Source organism: Rhipicephalus microplus, chromosome 6 (assembly GCF_043290135.1).
Source record: "Rhipicephalus microplus isolate Deutch F79 chromosome 6, USDA_Rmic, whole genome shotgun sequence".
Lineage (NCBI taxonomy): Eukaryota > Metazoa > Arthropoda > Arachnida > Ixodida > Ixodidae > Rhipicephalus > Rhipicephalus microplus.
In genome coordinates this window covers 124,805,123-124,819,966 of record NC_134705.1, presented here as the reverse complement: position 1 = coordinate 124,819,966, position 14,844 = coordinate 124,805,123, and the positions used below count along the sequence as shown (strand labels likewise).

The 14,844-nt window shown below is 41.6% G+C and overlaps 1 protein-coding gene across 1 annotated transcript; it reads right to left on the bottom strand.

Annotated features, from left to right (window-relative positions):
- Window positions 1-5,941: 5,941 nt before the first annotated feature.
- On the bottom strand, window positions 5,942-12,950 carry LOC119168020 (cystatin-2). The gene is made up of 3 exons (XM_075866514.1): window positions 12,549-12,950; window positions 10,417-10,521; window positions 5,942-6,118 (listed from the first exon to the last, which is right to left on the bottom strand). The coding sequence occupies exons 1-3, from the start codon at window positions 12,771-12,773 to the stop codon at window positions 5,948-5,950; spliced, it is 501 nt and encodes a 166-aa protein (XP_075722629.1). The 5' UTR covers window positions 12,774-12,950; the 3' UTR covers window positions 5,942-5,947.
- Between the last annotated feature and the right edge of the window lie 1,894 nt (window positions 12,951-14,844).

Genomic DNA, 14,844 nt, shown 5'->3' with positions numbered 1-14,844 from the left:
CCCCAACTTGCTCGATTGGAGTTATAGGGGGCGGCACCGGACGTAATCACCCCGGAGGAGCACTTGTTGAGCACTTATTACGTTAACACTCGTCACAGCTAGACACGTATTGTGCCATTGTTCGGCACAATTTGGGCCAGTAGAACCTTTCTTGAAGGCGGCAAAGAGTTTTTGCTGTGCCTATATGACCTGATGTTGGGTCGCCATGCATAGCCTGCAAGACGTAAACGCGAACACTCTTCAGAACCCACAGAAGATATCGCGAGCTGATGCTAGTGTAGTTCCTTGTGTAAACTAGCCCCTCTCAGATGCAGAAGTGCGTAGGCAATGAATTTTGTTTGGTAACAAGAAGTTGCTGTGTGGTGCTGTCCCATCGTTGCTCATCTTTAAAGGTCTCGATATCGGGAAATGGTTCGTGTAATGATACGATGTAGCTGTCGTAGTTATCCGCGTCACATTCCGTCGTTGGAAGACGTAGTGGCGAAAGACGATCTGCGCCAGCGTGGCGTAGGCGGCTTTTATAGAAAACCGCGTAGCCATATTCTTGTAAGTAAAGAGCCCAGCGCGCAAGCCGGCAAGATGGTTCACGCAGATTGACCAACCAGTAGAGAGAATGATCGTCAGTCACGATGGTAAAGGGGCGTCTGTAGAGGAAGGACAGGAAGCGCTTCACTGTGAAGGCTACTACGAGGCATTCTTGCTCTGTGACGGTGTAGTTACGCTCAGACTTGCTGAGCGAGTGACTTAAATACGCTACGACGTGTTCTTCGTTATCCAAGCGTTGAACCAGGACAGCACCTACACCAATACCGCTAACGTTTTTTTTCGAAGTTAATTTTAGTTTCACCAAAACAGATACAATGGTGAAAAATGGGGAGACGGCAAAAAAGCTGCAGTTATTGCAGCTTGACTAAGCACCGTCCACCCTTCGTCAGCAATTACAGGATAAAAACAAAATACAATAAAATGGAAAAACAAATATTATAAAGCAAAAACAATACAAGCAGAAGGCAAAGTAAATGACAGGCCAAGGTATACAAAAAAGGAATATTTCCTAAACACATGGCACAGTAATTCGCAGAGTATGTATCATCGCTTTCGTACATAAGAAAGGTGCACATTGAGGTTACACAAAAGAAATAATAAAGAAAAAATATATAAAGGTACACAATAAATGATTCAAAGCAATACAGAGTGACCTATGTAAACAATACAAATCTACAAGAATAGTGTTTGCACATCGATATTGTTTAATGTGTCAATTTTTATGTCTTGCTGCTCGTATGAGTTCAGTATAGTAGGTAGCATGTGGCTAACGTCTGTGTGAAGTTCAGTGGGAGCCAGAGGATTGAAGTGTCGAAGAATCGGATGAGACATCAAAAGCAACTTCAACTAAAAAAAACGGACTCACATTTCGGGGTCCAGTCAAACTGCACCCCTTTCTGAAGCAGGCACAGGCACGTGAGCGGGTACTCAATATTGGCAAAACCAGGAATAAATCAGCGAAAGTATGAACAAAGGCCCAAAAAGCTGTGCCGTTCATTCACCGAGTGATGATGCTCAAATGCCTCTACTGCGGCTTTCTTGGAGGGATCCGGTCGTACGACTTCTTTGCCTACATAGTGTCTAAGAATGAGTGTTTGGCGCTCTCCAAAACGACATTTCTTTGAATTGAGCACCAAGCGTGCATTGCTATGGCAGTCCACCACGATACCAAGGCATGTGTTGTGCTCCCAAAAGGTGCCCCGTAAAAATTACTATGGCGTCCAAATAATACATACACGGTTCCCACTTCAATCCCCGCAGAATGTTGTCCATGAAGCGCTCAAAAGATGCAGGCGCGTTACAGAGCCCAAAAAATCATGTTTAATTCGAAAAGTCTATATGTTGGAACAATATTCGTTTTCTGCTTGTCTTCGTCATGCATTGGAATTGGCCAGTAGCCTGACCTCAAATCCATAGACGAAAGGTAAGAGGCCGATGAAAGACAGTCGATAGGATAATCAATCCCCTGGAGTGGGTATACGTCTTTTTTGGTGATGGCGTTCAGACGGCGGCAGTCAACACAAAATCGCCATGTCCCATCCTTCTTCAGTAGAATTACTGGAGTGGCCCACAGACTACATGATTCTTGAATTAGATTTTTCATTGATCTCTACGCGTTACAAAAGTGATACACGATATGATTTCTGTCGAAGAGGTCTGTGAGCTGTCGTGTTGATGTGGCGCTTTATACGAGATGCAGAGAATGAAAGCAGACCATGTAGCTGAGAGAAATCGGAAAAATCGGCATGTTTGCGCACAATACTCGCCAGTTCATTACGTTCGTTGATGCTGAGTGACTTGTTGATCATAGCCATAATGGTGGTGTCCCTGGCGTGTAGATCATAGCAGTCGGTCTTATCCGGAGAATCACTGCTTTCTGCAAGGACGGCAAGTGAGAATACTTGATGCTAACGAATCTCTGCAAGTTTCAGACCACCGGCAGGACTGTAGGTTCATAATTGATTGATTTGTGGTGTTTAACGTCCCAAAACCACCGTATAATTATGAGAGACGCACTGTAGGTTCATCAGAGCAGTCAATCACGCATAAACTACTATGCCCTTGCGCAACCGATAGTTTTCAGTAGGGTATTATAACAGTGTTCTTTATGCAACTGAGATGAACTGGCCCCACGGTTGCGTCAAATGTTTTCTCGCTTTCAGGGGAACAGGCAACATGGACACAATTTACAGACAATGGCGGCACAGTTGTGTCCACACACACGCAAAAGGCACTCTCTTTACAGGGCGGGTTTTCCATAAACGCAGCAGGGACATCGGTATTTACTGCAATTTGTCCTGTGCGGAAATCCACAACGGCACCACATAGCTTCAGGGAATCGAGTCCTGGAATAGTGTCATGCGTAATATGAGGGAGAACAGCAAACTCTGCAGCAAATTTCTGGCACGCCAAACTAACAGTCCCAATGCAGACATTAACAGGTTGCAAGACATCTCCGCTCACTTCACGAAACATAACACGACAATCCCAACGAAACATAACTTTTCTTTCGAGGGGGTGCGTGAAAAAAAACTCATCACTGACACGGTTTCACCTGTGTCCACCAACGCCATTGTTGGTACACCGTCAATAAGTAGACGAATCTGATTTTTAAACAGGGAAGCTAAAGGAGGTATTTCTGTTGAAATTGAAGACGTTTCAGTGACCTCACTTCCAACGGCCACGCCGACTAGTTTTCCTTAGGAGGCGAGGGGTGACGGCGCCGAGGAGACGGTAATTGGGTGAAGTGAGGGACAAGCGGTGGCGTCACTCAGAGGCTGGGGAATGGTTCCGTAGTGGTCCTGAGATTTCCTAAGACGTGCTTCCTGGGAATGTTGGTGGTCGTGTACCGCCGAAACGGTTATAGTTCGGCGATCAGTCGTACCGCGGCGGCTGCCGGTAGATGTAAATATGGCCTTCGAAGCCACAGTCATAGCAGACTGGTAGGGGGCGCTCACCGAACCAATGCTGACACCGCTCAGTAGTGAAGGGTCGGTGACGAGTTCGCTCAGCGGGGGCTGCCCGCTTCTGTGTGGCGGAGCCGTGACGAAGGCGTTGGCCATATCTTTGGTCGGACGCGAATGAGTCAAGACGTGGCCACAGAGTTCTAGTTTCGTGGATGTCTGTCACACATACCGATGGTTGCAAAGGAGCTAATGGCACCGTGTAGTAAAGTGGAGTGGTAGGCAGATGAGGAATGGTGTCGTCATCCCAAGCATTTTGTCGCTGCAGCTCTTCACGCACTTTTGCCTGTATAGTAGCGGCAAGGTCGGTGGGCTATCTTACATCGACGCTGGCGACCGTTGTCACATTTGCCAGCCTACCCAATTTTAGGGCAATGCGACCAGTCTGCAGTTTTTTAAACGTACGGCGGTGATGTTGGACATCGAAGATAGAGGTGAGGTCATCCCTACCAATCAGAAAATTGTAAACGTCTTCCACTATAACTTTCAAGAGGTGTCCGAATCTGTCTTCTTTAAACATCTGCGGGCTTATAATCTTGCAAAACGTAACAACGTCCTGCATATAAGTAGTGCACGTTTCTCCTGAAGTATGAGCTCTCTAAGTGAGAGTCCGCTCAGAACATTTAATTTTTGAATTGGGGTCACCGAAACATTCTTCAGTTCTTGAGCAAGAAGAGCCCATGTTGTCAAGGACTCTTCGTGGTTTTTGAACCACAAGAAGGCGGTGTGCACGAGAAAAAACACGCCGCTGTCCAGTTGATCGATAGATTTTCAGTAGTTGTAACGGCTCACCATCTTGCAATGCGTTAGCCACGCGTCCATATCCTCTCCTGCCATTCCTGCGAACGGGTGGGGTTATATGTAGTGATGCCTAGCTATGGCCGGCATAGGGCTGCCCGCGGTTGAGGCGGCTGATTCCTGACCTTCGCTTTGGGCCATGACGACTGTTGTCGGTGGCAGACGGGCAAGACGACGGCTCCGGTGAACTCCGAACAGCTGTACGTAGCTTTGTGATACGTTGACGTGCCGTACCCAGCACCTCCACCCCTCTGTTACGTCTGCAAGAGGCGATTATTTAGAGGCAACGTAACGGTGAACTCGAAGGTATACAGTGAATACTCACCGCAGACCTTCTGCCAAAAGCCGAACGTCCTCTTGATCTTCCACCACCCTGTTGCCAGCTACACAGATGCACATACCTAAATAACGTATGTGGTAACAATATTTTTTTGCAATATATACGCTTAGCATCAAAAGATGTCATTTTCTACCAGAAAATTCTTTCTCAATCTACCAGTCAGGCTTGACTATTACAACATAGCCAATGATCAAGTCATAAGTACCAAAAATGTGAAATGTTCATGCAACAGTTAACGCCATTGTCATAATTGTTGTCGGCCGCGCATTCAAAGAACATACGTGGATAAGGACGGTTAACAAAAACGCCAGCACGAGCCGAGGTAAGAGTGCATTTGTCATATTCACTAGCCTTTTATTATCATTTGTTTGGGTCCCCAGTCTGTTTTGTCATCATAAGGTAGTGAGAGTGTTTAAATCTCTTTCTTCTTGATATGATATTGTTAGCGAGCAGTGGCTTCAATACAGAAAGCATAAAGAGAAAATGTGGCCTCTGAAAAATGTTCCTCTAATCATACTGCACCAGCGATACAGGTCATTCATGAAAAAAGCAGTAGTTGTGAAATAAAGTTCGAAGTGCACCATGTGCGAAATATGATGTCACGTTTTGCACAATTGTAACAGCCGTGGAAGCCCAAGTTCGTATAAAGTATACATACAAAGTTAGACAAGCTTCATCCAGCAGCCCCTGCAGCATTGCTTTCTTCATGTATGTGGCAGGCTTAAATGCTTAAATGACAGTTGGGTTGTCTTGTTTAGTATGCCACGACATATTATATATTTATATATATATATATATATATATAAATATATATTTATATATATATTTATATATATATATATATGAAAGTAGATGTGCTTTCACATAACAACTGTTTATTGTGTCGACGTTTCGACGGGTACCCCGTCTTTTTCAAGGCATAATCAAGGCATTTTCAAGGCATAAAGACGGGGTTCCCGTCGAAACGTCGCCACAATAAACAGTTTTTATGTGAAAGCTCGTCTACTTTCATATTCATAACCTTGCGGCAACCGAAGTTATTCTTCTGCATATATATATATATATATATATGTGTGTGTGTGTGTGTGTGTGTGTGTGCACAGGTGTTGATATATATATCTACTCCTGTAAAGATATATACCTACTATATATATAACCACTATACATATACCCACTGCTATATATACCCGCTCCTGTACAAATCCCAGACGGGATTGAAAGTATTGTTAAATAAATATATACAGTGACTTATTACGTCAGTACTTCTTCCAGAAATTAGGGAATGATCCATGCATCAATGTCACTTCAAGTTTATTTTTGTGTAGATATTGCCGTTTTGTACACCACCCGCTTGACGTAAGTGATGTTTTGGAAAATGTCTGGGCTTAATATCCCGACACCTGTAGCTTGTCACACTGATCTGCTTTTTCCAGGGTACAATATAAATGATCGTGGAGCATACCGCGTTCTCCTGTGAAAGAAAATTGAAAACGCGTGAGGTTATATCGAGAAAGACAAGTCAACTTCTTGAAACTGCGAAGTTGATGTTTTTGGAAGGAAATCAGCAATATCGCGTTGTTTTGAGATTCTAATACTGCAGCGCAATTATAATTAATTATTATACCCCAGTTTTCACCATATTAGTTATATCTAACCATTGAGCAGGGTAAACTAGAAATTATTGTTTTTTAACGTATAATTGCTGCCATACAAAAGCTAGAATAACCAACAATCAGCAGAATATAAGAATGCTTTGGATATATCCTGTGAAGGGATGTTGAAGGAATTCTAGGTAAATATTTTTATTTTTAATTAGAGAGAGAGATTAGGCAAAGTCGAAATTGCTTGATTGTAGAAAAGGTCTACCTATAAACCCTGTTCGTGTTGGATGGCTTTTTTCAAGACGGATAATTTTCGATTTTCTCTGCGAAATAAGCCAATTGTAAATGTTTATAGACATGTGTTCAGTCCGTCCCCCCAATATGAGTATCAATATGCTGCCCATGGTGCAAGTGTCATCACGACTACACGCCGACACCGAGATAGAGAACTATTAGATTCCTAGATGCTGTCTCGACTACTAGTATTTCCAAACAAGATTCACGTTTGCCAGTGTTACAGCAGATACAGACTTGTGGCCCCTTCAACCACTGCCACTGAGGTACGACTCCGATTGATGCGAGCGAATATTTTCAATACTCAAACCAACTATAACCTCAAAAAACAATGTTGGCAATAACAAAATATTCAACTTTCAGCCCTGTTTGCGAATTTGAAGTACGTTCCTAAAAAAGTATTTGTAAAATTGTATGACCAGTTAGGTAGTGACATCTCCAACCGGAAGACTAAGATAATCAAAAATTTTAGGAGCCGGCCTACACTGTTATTCACATTCATTTTGCAAGGCGATGAGTACAAGACATTAAACCTGATATACGGTTTAGCAGGAAAGTAGTCGGGGCCATGTGGTATGACAGCATATGTTCTTTCCTTGAAAGCGTGAGGGAACGGTGTGCAAGACACAGACAGTGTTATGGTGTAAAAGAAATGAAATACTCGCTGTTTATACTGTTGTCGACAATAAATATTGTGGTGTGCAGGTATACCTGCGAATATTTATTCATTCTGTAACTTCAAGCAACGTAGCTGTTTGATCAATTTTTAATGAAAAGGAAAAAAGGCATCGTGCAATGGACAACTGAAGACTCAGTGTTATTACATCACCGGTAGCGATGAAAGCCAGTTATGCTGTGATTGTTGCTTATGCTGTGGTTATGTGATAGCATATTGATGTAGTTTAGCTACACATTGCCATTTTTGACCTGAATGAACGAGTAAAAACACATCCAGTCATTGATCTGGGTTTTTTTCTTGCGCATGTCCCATATTATCCCAAGAAAGCCGTGTCAAAAGAAAACTGTGTAATACGTAGAAACATTGTTCTCTTAAAGATAGAAACTCAATATTAGGTTTGCTTCTTTTGCAAGTCACCTTGCCTTTTTATAAAAAAAAAATTATTAATACTACGATGTTCGCAAAATGCTACATATTTGTAACTATGTTGACGTCAACTACATCTACTTGAACCAAGAACATTTGGTTAGTCTAATTTGACTACTTTAAATTAGTGTTGTACATTTGTTCTGTTCACGGGCTCTATCTGCCAAAACTAGCCGTTAAGCTCGAAGTGCACTAAATGCATCATGGTGAGATTGGTGGCCAATTTCCCCACACACCAACTGTGACTGCAATTACATCTGGTGTTTTGTTTGATGGAAATGATCACAAAACTTTACTGAAAATACTGATTGTGGTACTTTATACCTATTTATTTATTTATTTTAGTTTTATTACATAATGCTGACCTGTTTACTAGGTCTTAAGCAGGAAGGGGCATACAGAGCTATTTACAGCAAAAACATAATTAGCATCACACAACATAGTGACAGTGGTAATAATTGTAAAAAGCCACATGGAAAACATAATATAAAATGCAAAAAAAAGCATACAGTTCAACACTATTGTAGCAAATTGCGAAAACAAAGAAAAGCATTACATCTCATGACATAGTTTCGCTCATTGAAACATACTGATTCAGAGGAAAGTATTGCGTATCTCCAGGGTGCATAAATATACCATAAAAAAGACAAATTGTTAATGGTTGCTGGTAATGGTTTCGTTTGTTAATATCAATTTGTCAATGGTTTCGTTACGCAGAGGGCGAAAAATTGCCAACGTGAAACGGGGAAAATCAGTTATTTGTCTGTGTTCCCTACAGCTAAGGCACAAAAATAGTTTTGATGTTACGCGTTCAGTCGTCATTGCTATGAGTCGATTGTGTTTTTGTTTCCGACACCACAATGTGGTAGAACGAGATAATTGTGTATTTTGCTGGTTTCACCACAAATGAATAATCTATTTTTCTTAATCGTCGGCTACAGTTGACTTAATGATTCAATACTTCGGAGTAATTTCACTTCATAGTAGGAGAATACCACTTCTAGGGTAAAAAATACTAGCCTACACAATAGTGAAATAGAAACTTTATACTTTTCTACGCATAGAATTGTAAAACATGACTTTCTCAAGCAATGTAGGTAGGAGTGCTTGAGGTAGCTCTAGAATATTCTTATTGATGAAGCGTTTTAACAGATAAATCACTTGTGTTACTAACAGCAAAAAAAGTAGGTCTCCTCATGTGAAAATAACTGTACACACAAACATACCGTACTTTATATATAAGACTTCAATGATTGTCCCAACAGTAGCTACGCTGAAGCTCTTCTTTACCTTATTTCACGAGTTACATAAAAAGGCTAATGTCAGGTTTACTCCAAAAAACAAAAATTCAAGCTTTTCTTCTCAACTCATTTTCGTAGCTTTTTACAACCGATTTCATGAATGCTGCTACAGAAAAAAAAACATTCACTCGACAGAGCTTCCATTAGAAGACAGACAAAGCCGTAAGATATATTTCTTGTTTCGCGGCTACAAATCAAGAGAATTCATGTAACTACCTACTTTGATACGTTTAGATGTACCTATACAAAGTAAATATTACTTTGCCAAATTTGTAGCTGTCAGCTTTTGGAGGTTGATAATAGTGACCATTAGCGTGTACTCTATTTGCATTGCGGTTGCTCGAACAGGCCCCTATTCAGTGCTTTGTATTCCTCGGATGGGGCTGAATAGGCTTGTAAATTCCGCAATTAAAATACTTTTTGTGGATTCATTACAGTAAGTGAAAACTTCAAGGCACGAAAATTCCCTATTTGCTATTTTGTGTGTTAACGGCGTTAGCCTGTTGACGTTATTTTACAGCTAATACCATTGCCATGCGCGAGGCCTAGGTGTGTGGCACTTTTACATTCACAAAAGAAGTATAATAAATACGTATTTAAACGCGAAACTGCCATCCGCCACTCTGAAGGACGCAGTACCAGAAAATGTCACATAAGTTTTACAGTATTTGCTACAAATATAGGGGCTTTGTTGGCGGCAATTTCCCTAGTAAGGAATTAGAGCTCATGAATTACGGCTTTCACAGTGGTCAATTACAGGTGTTAATGCGAGAGCGAACCATTGGTCCGGTTGAGAACACCGTCATTAGTTTTCATCAGCGTTTCGTTCACATGTTATACCTCTTGCGTCCTGTCTCCAGCTGCTTCCGCATATTAACACACCTGTTCTATTATACTGGACAAGATCGTCCAAGGGCACTTGCCTATTGCGTGTTTAGTGGCAGAAACGTGACCCACCTTTTATCTCGTTGTCATTGATTACACCGCAAATCCCAATCACCATTCGCTTATCAAGAGTGTAATCATCTGGCATCATGTGTTGTACACCGTAGGAAAAAGAAGTGAAATGCAAAAGTGTGTTATTGATGCTTTAGTAGTTGTCTTTACTGCAACAGTTCTGTGCCTACATGAAGTGGACATATAAATTTTGTAATATTTGAACAATAAATGACGTTTCTCTCTAAAAATAAATACTTTACGTTCATTTCATAATAACAGTGATGTGTAAGATTTCTTCCAACACTCTACATTCTGTCCGGACCACGTTTGATGTTGCCTCGTAATATAGTTGCCCCACAAACCCCTAGCGAAGAAGCGTAGATGGCAGAGGCTTTCACATTCACTAACAACACAGGTGCTAAATTTAAAAATAACAGTCAAACAACTCATAGAACAAATTCTGTGTTCGAAAGTATCATTCTGATTTTGCTTGTTGTACTTCACAATATACTCCGGCATGAATGCATACCTCACTAACCGGCCTGCACACATGGGGTGAGTATTCACCTCTTCCTATGACGCAGTTTGTTGGAGCAATTGTGAATATCAGCCGATAGTTCAATCCAGCCACCACCTGCATAATGAACAAGCCTACAAAATGAGCATCTATATGTACATCGAATACAAACAGTGGGGCGAATTGCTGGGAATATACGGCCACAACGCTAAATGGAGACAATTGGCGTGCAATACAATTGTGTTAACGTGACTGCGTTCAAGCAGTCATTTTGCAGAAAATCCAGCGTCAGTGCCGGGTCATTGGTTGCGAGCAGAAATATGAGATAGATTAAAGTAAATGATGTACATTCAGCTCAAGCGAAAATCGAGCCCAGGGATCCTGCGGGGCATGCACGTGTTCTGACAGACACAATAGCTGACAAACGCTGACCATAATGACAAATGCTAACAATAGCCTAAAAAAAAGCCATGAATGTTCCATAGTGGAAGTAGTGCCATCGACACGTCTGATAGTGCGTTCCACAATGGCATAAATATTCCAAGCGTCCAAACATATCTAACTGTTTGACGACTTTTTAACTTAAAGGTCAACCAACGACAAAGCACACAAGTATATTTAGTATAACTATTTACAACCGCAAGAACAACGTGTAACGCTGTGCTAATGTGTGTGTTGCTTGACGCGTGGTGGGTGCCTCGCTATCTCGCAAACAAAAAAAAATACTTGCCAAGTGAGCACTTGGCAAGTGTACTTGCAGAAGGAAGTGTAGTATTGTTTTAAATGGCTGATTCGCAGGCGTGCGGTCACTTCTTTTCTAGCTGTATGATGTATATGCCCGCCGTGAAGTGTAGCGAGGCTACCAATTTAGACGGTGATGTGAACACGGTTTGAGGGCAATATCACGCTATACTATTGAAAGCAAAAGACAAGCGTCTTCCAAGTTCTCTTATTTTTCTGCGAATAACTGCAGTCACTTCAGAATTGCTAGTGCTCTTTGATAACCCTGGAAATTGCTGAGAGATTCTTGTAGGTATCTTCATTGCGTTCATGGCGGTTGTACCACGAATGATGCATTGAAAAATAATGCTGCTGTTTTTATGACGCAGCAGACACCTCCCTTTTTATTAGCGACCAAATATACGATGTAAGTCGCGTATAAAGAAAATTATTTCGTAGGGTTCTCTCAAATACAAAATTCAAACAATCGCAAAAAAATACAGGTAATGCGTCGTTCATTGTTGTCCTGCTAAATTTGTTCTTGCCTGTACTTACTGTATGCTCGCATTGTATAATAAGCCAAGCCTATACACCTGATCGTAATGCTTGTAAATCGAAGGCAGAAAATTCATGGTGGCCTTCACATGTTAAGACGTATTTCCTTGTTCAACCAGACGAAACTCCTCACAAGCTCTTTCACTCTTCCGATGACATTCTTCTTCTCGGTGTCCGCAGTTTTTTCACACAAAATGAGCGTCACTAAATGTGGCGTCAAGACAAGGGGCTATTGCATGTCTACGCAAAAAAACATTTTATGTTCAGTTTCACAGAATATAAATTTTTGTTGAATAACTATTATAACCTACGAGTAACTATATTAGTTCTTCATTTTATTCTTTTACGATGCTGCCCAAGGGCTGTGGGTTATGTACGTCGCCATCGTATTCAACGCTGTTATCGGGTTGGTTCTGACTTCAAAAGGCTGATATCAAACACAACCTTAGCGGTTAGCTCACAGGCACCTATTTTAGCCTTGCATTATCCTTGCATGCACTGTGATTTGTGATTCCATTTCATCATTTACCACCTGTCACATAGTGCCATCAAAAACAATATACAAGTATATGTTGAGTACAAACAGCAAATAGAACTGTTCAAAGGATGCCAATTGCAATGTGGATTAGTTATAACAAAATCTCGTACTCTGCTGCAACTTGCAAAAAATATAAAAACTAGATATGACAAATAATGTTTCTTGCAAAGCTTACAAACGGTGGTACATTGTCAACATGTTCCAGTTTCACAATACACATAATTATTTTGAATGAGCTTGACCCCGTTTTATCATCAAGATCTCAGACAAGCATATCTAATGTTCAATGACATACAATTGCGATAGCGTATAATGATGCATGCAAGCATACCTGAGTCGATACCTCAAGTAGACGAACGACTGTGTTATAGTTCTTCAAGCCATGTGTTTGCGAAGAGGCAACGTAGTGAGCAAGCTGAAGATATCCTGCGTTGTGGTGAGGGTCTTGTTTCCTCCAGCCTCCTACCAACGCTGAATTTGCGTAGCTGCTCAGAAATAATAAGGTAGTCAGTGCATGACTGGCCAAGGTACAATGGGCCGTTTCAACAGCTTTCATTCTTGGGACTGATCTTAGAGGACACTAATATACTGCGTTTGTAAACCATCCGCTCGATACTTCCTTATCTTGATCTGATCAACGTATAGAGCGTCTGACAGAAAACACATAAAGAAAGTGTGTTTTGTTAGTTGGTACACCTGTTCATGTAAGATGTTGCGGACAAAGATGTAGCCACTTGTTAGGTGTATTCATGCTTTCCGGCGTGCGACGCAGCTGTGCCACAGGTGGCAAACAATAGGCCACAGGTGGCAGTAGCCCCTGGATTATGTTGAGGGGCCTTTTCTTGAAAGTATCGAGGATATCATCGGACCTCGTGAAAGAGCGTCTGGGTGCTCTCTTGCCCTCTGTATCTAGTGGCACGGGAGCCATAAATGGTCACACTGCTTTAGAAATTAGTCTTCAAGATTGAGTCCCATTTTCTTTAATAATGAGACAGTAATAGAGAATAAATACGAAAATGGCTACTCAAAAAAGGCAAACGTCACTCGTGAATAACTTTTATGTAATAGTAAAAGGCGACAATGTGCAAGTGCGGTTCTAGAAAGTCACCGGCCACCCAGCTGACAACTTTTTGACACGTGTACTTTTATGCTACGATACATGGGGTTTTTTTATCTTGTTTTTCTTTCAAAACAATGTCTCCGCTGAAGGGGAGTTCAATACTTCCAAGCTGTTGCAATCGATAAATGATTCGCACTGTGAAAGGAAACAAAAAATCAGCGATGATCACGACATTACCTAAGGCGAATTGAGGCCAGGCATCGTGCAAAGGTAAGGCCAATTGTAATTGAAGTTTTCGCTTTGCCCATGCTATTGACCATGCTTTGAGTCATAATAATTGCGAAGTAAGGCACGACCAATTACGCCATTAAACGTATTTCTTGAGGCACCCCATACACGTGTGTAAGATGGTATGTACATCTTATGCATATTGCTTACGATTACTGGCGAATAATTATTATGACTAAGCACCTTGCACGATTTGGAAAGCAATAAACTGCCAACAACTTGAACAGTTAGCAGTGTGTGGTGCTTGGTTGTTATTGTACTTTTCTCTCACGATATGATACATAGGCTCAGATGGTCTTTGGCACAACAGGATGTCTGTATAGGATTTGTTTGCAAATGATTGTCAAGTACCAGGGTGACTGTGGTTGAATAGTAGACTGCCACGAATAGGTGCGGCGTTGCAATCCCAGTTGATCATGTCTATTGGTTACAGCACCGACGTCGAGGGCGACGCCATTCAACGCAGCAACGGGCGCCAGAACCTGCACTCTAAAATGAGTGTAAATGTCTAACACCCATTGAACACAGTGAAAAGCGTGCTGGTTTTTTATGTGCAGTGGCAACAGAACACTTTCGCCAACCACCATACCAACAGGAGAAATTAGTAACTTAGTATACAAGTAGCATGTAATGCTCTAATAGCAAAATGAGTACTATAAAAAAATTGGTAAACAATCGTTGGGGGTGTGCTGCTGCCAAAGTTTCGAAAAACGGGCTTGTCCTCCTTAAGGCTGCAACAAGACTGATTTTCTTAGCGCAAGCTTCTCTGCTCTTCCTACTCTCTCCTCCATCCCAACAAAAGAACGAGAGAGTGCAACTGAAGTGTGAGTTTGAGAAAGGAGGGCCCAGTGACGCATTGTGTGAGTGAAGGGGAGGCAGGTGTGCTGTGCATAAAGAAAGGATGAAGTGGTGGGAAGTGGGTGTAGATATTTCGCTGAATTACGGTTGTTAGAAGCACCACGTAAAAATAGTAGGTCTGAAATTTCTATAAGGAAGGGCTCAGCTCTCATTGGTTTTCTTTGTCTATGTTCCATATGCAATTGATCCCAGAGTTCCTTTAGAAACGTTTATACATGCTGGCTTAAGAGAATGGAACTTATGACTATGGTATGGTTCTGCGTATTTACCGTTTCATGCGGAACGCATGTTTCACTGGATATGCAGAGTTTGAGGTCACCGAAGTTGTCTCCCACTACATTAAAATACTCTATCACTGCCTTCGCTAATTTCTTGCTGTGTCTACACAATGGCCGTGTCATATAAAATCAGCAGGCTGGCC

What these genes read in the sequence shown, in the direction of transcription:
- LOC119168020 (XM_075866514.1), bottom strand. Translation starts at nt 12,773, where the DNA reads ATGAAAGCTGTTGAAACGGCCCATTGTACCTTGGCCAGTCATGCACTG. An exon ending in TACTTGAGGTATCGACTCAG is followed by an intron (nt 10,522 to 12,548) that starts GTATGCTTGCAT and finishes TTCATTATGCAG; the next exon opens with GTGGTGGCTGGATTGAACTA. An exon ending in TGTGCAGGCCGGTTAGTGAG is followed by an intron (nt 6,119 to 10,416) that starts GTATGCATTCAT and finishes TTTCTTTCACAG; the next exon opens with GAGAACGCGGTATGCTCCAC.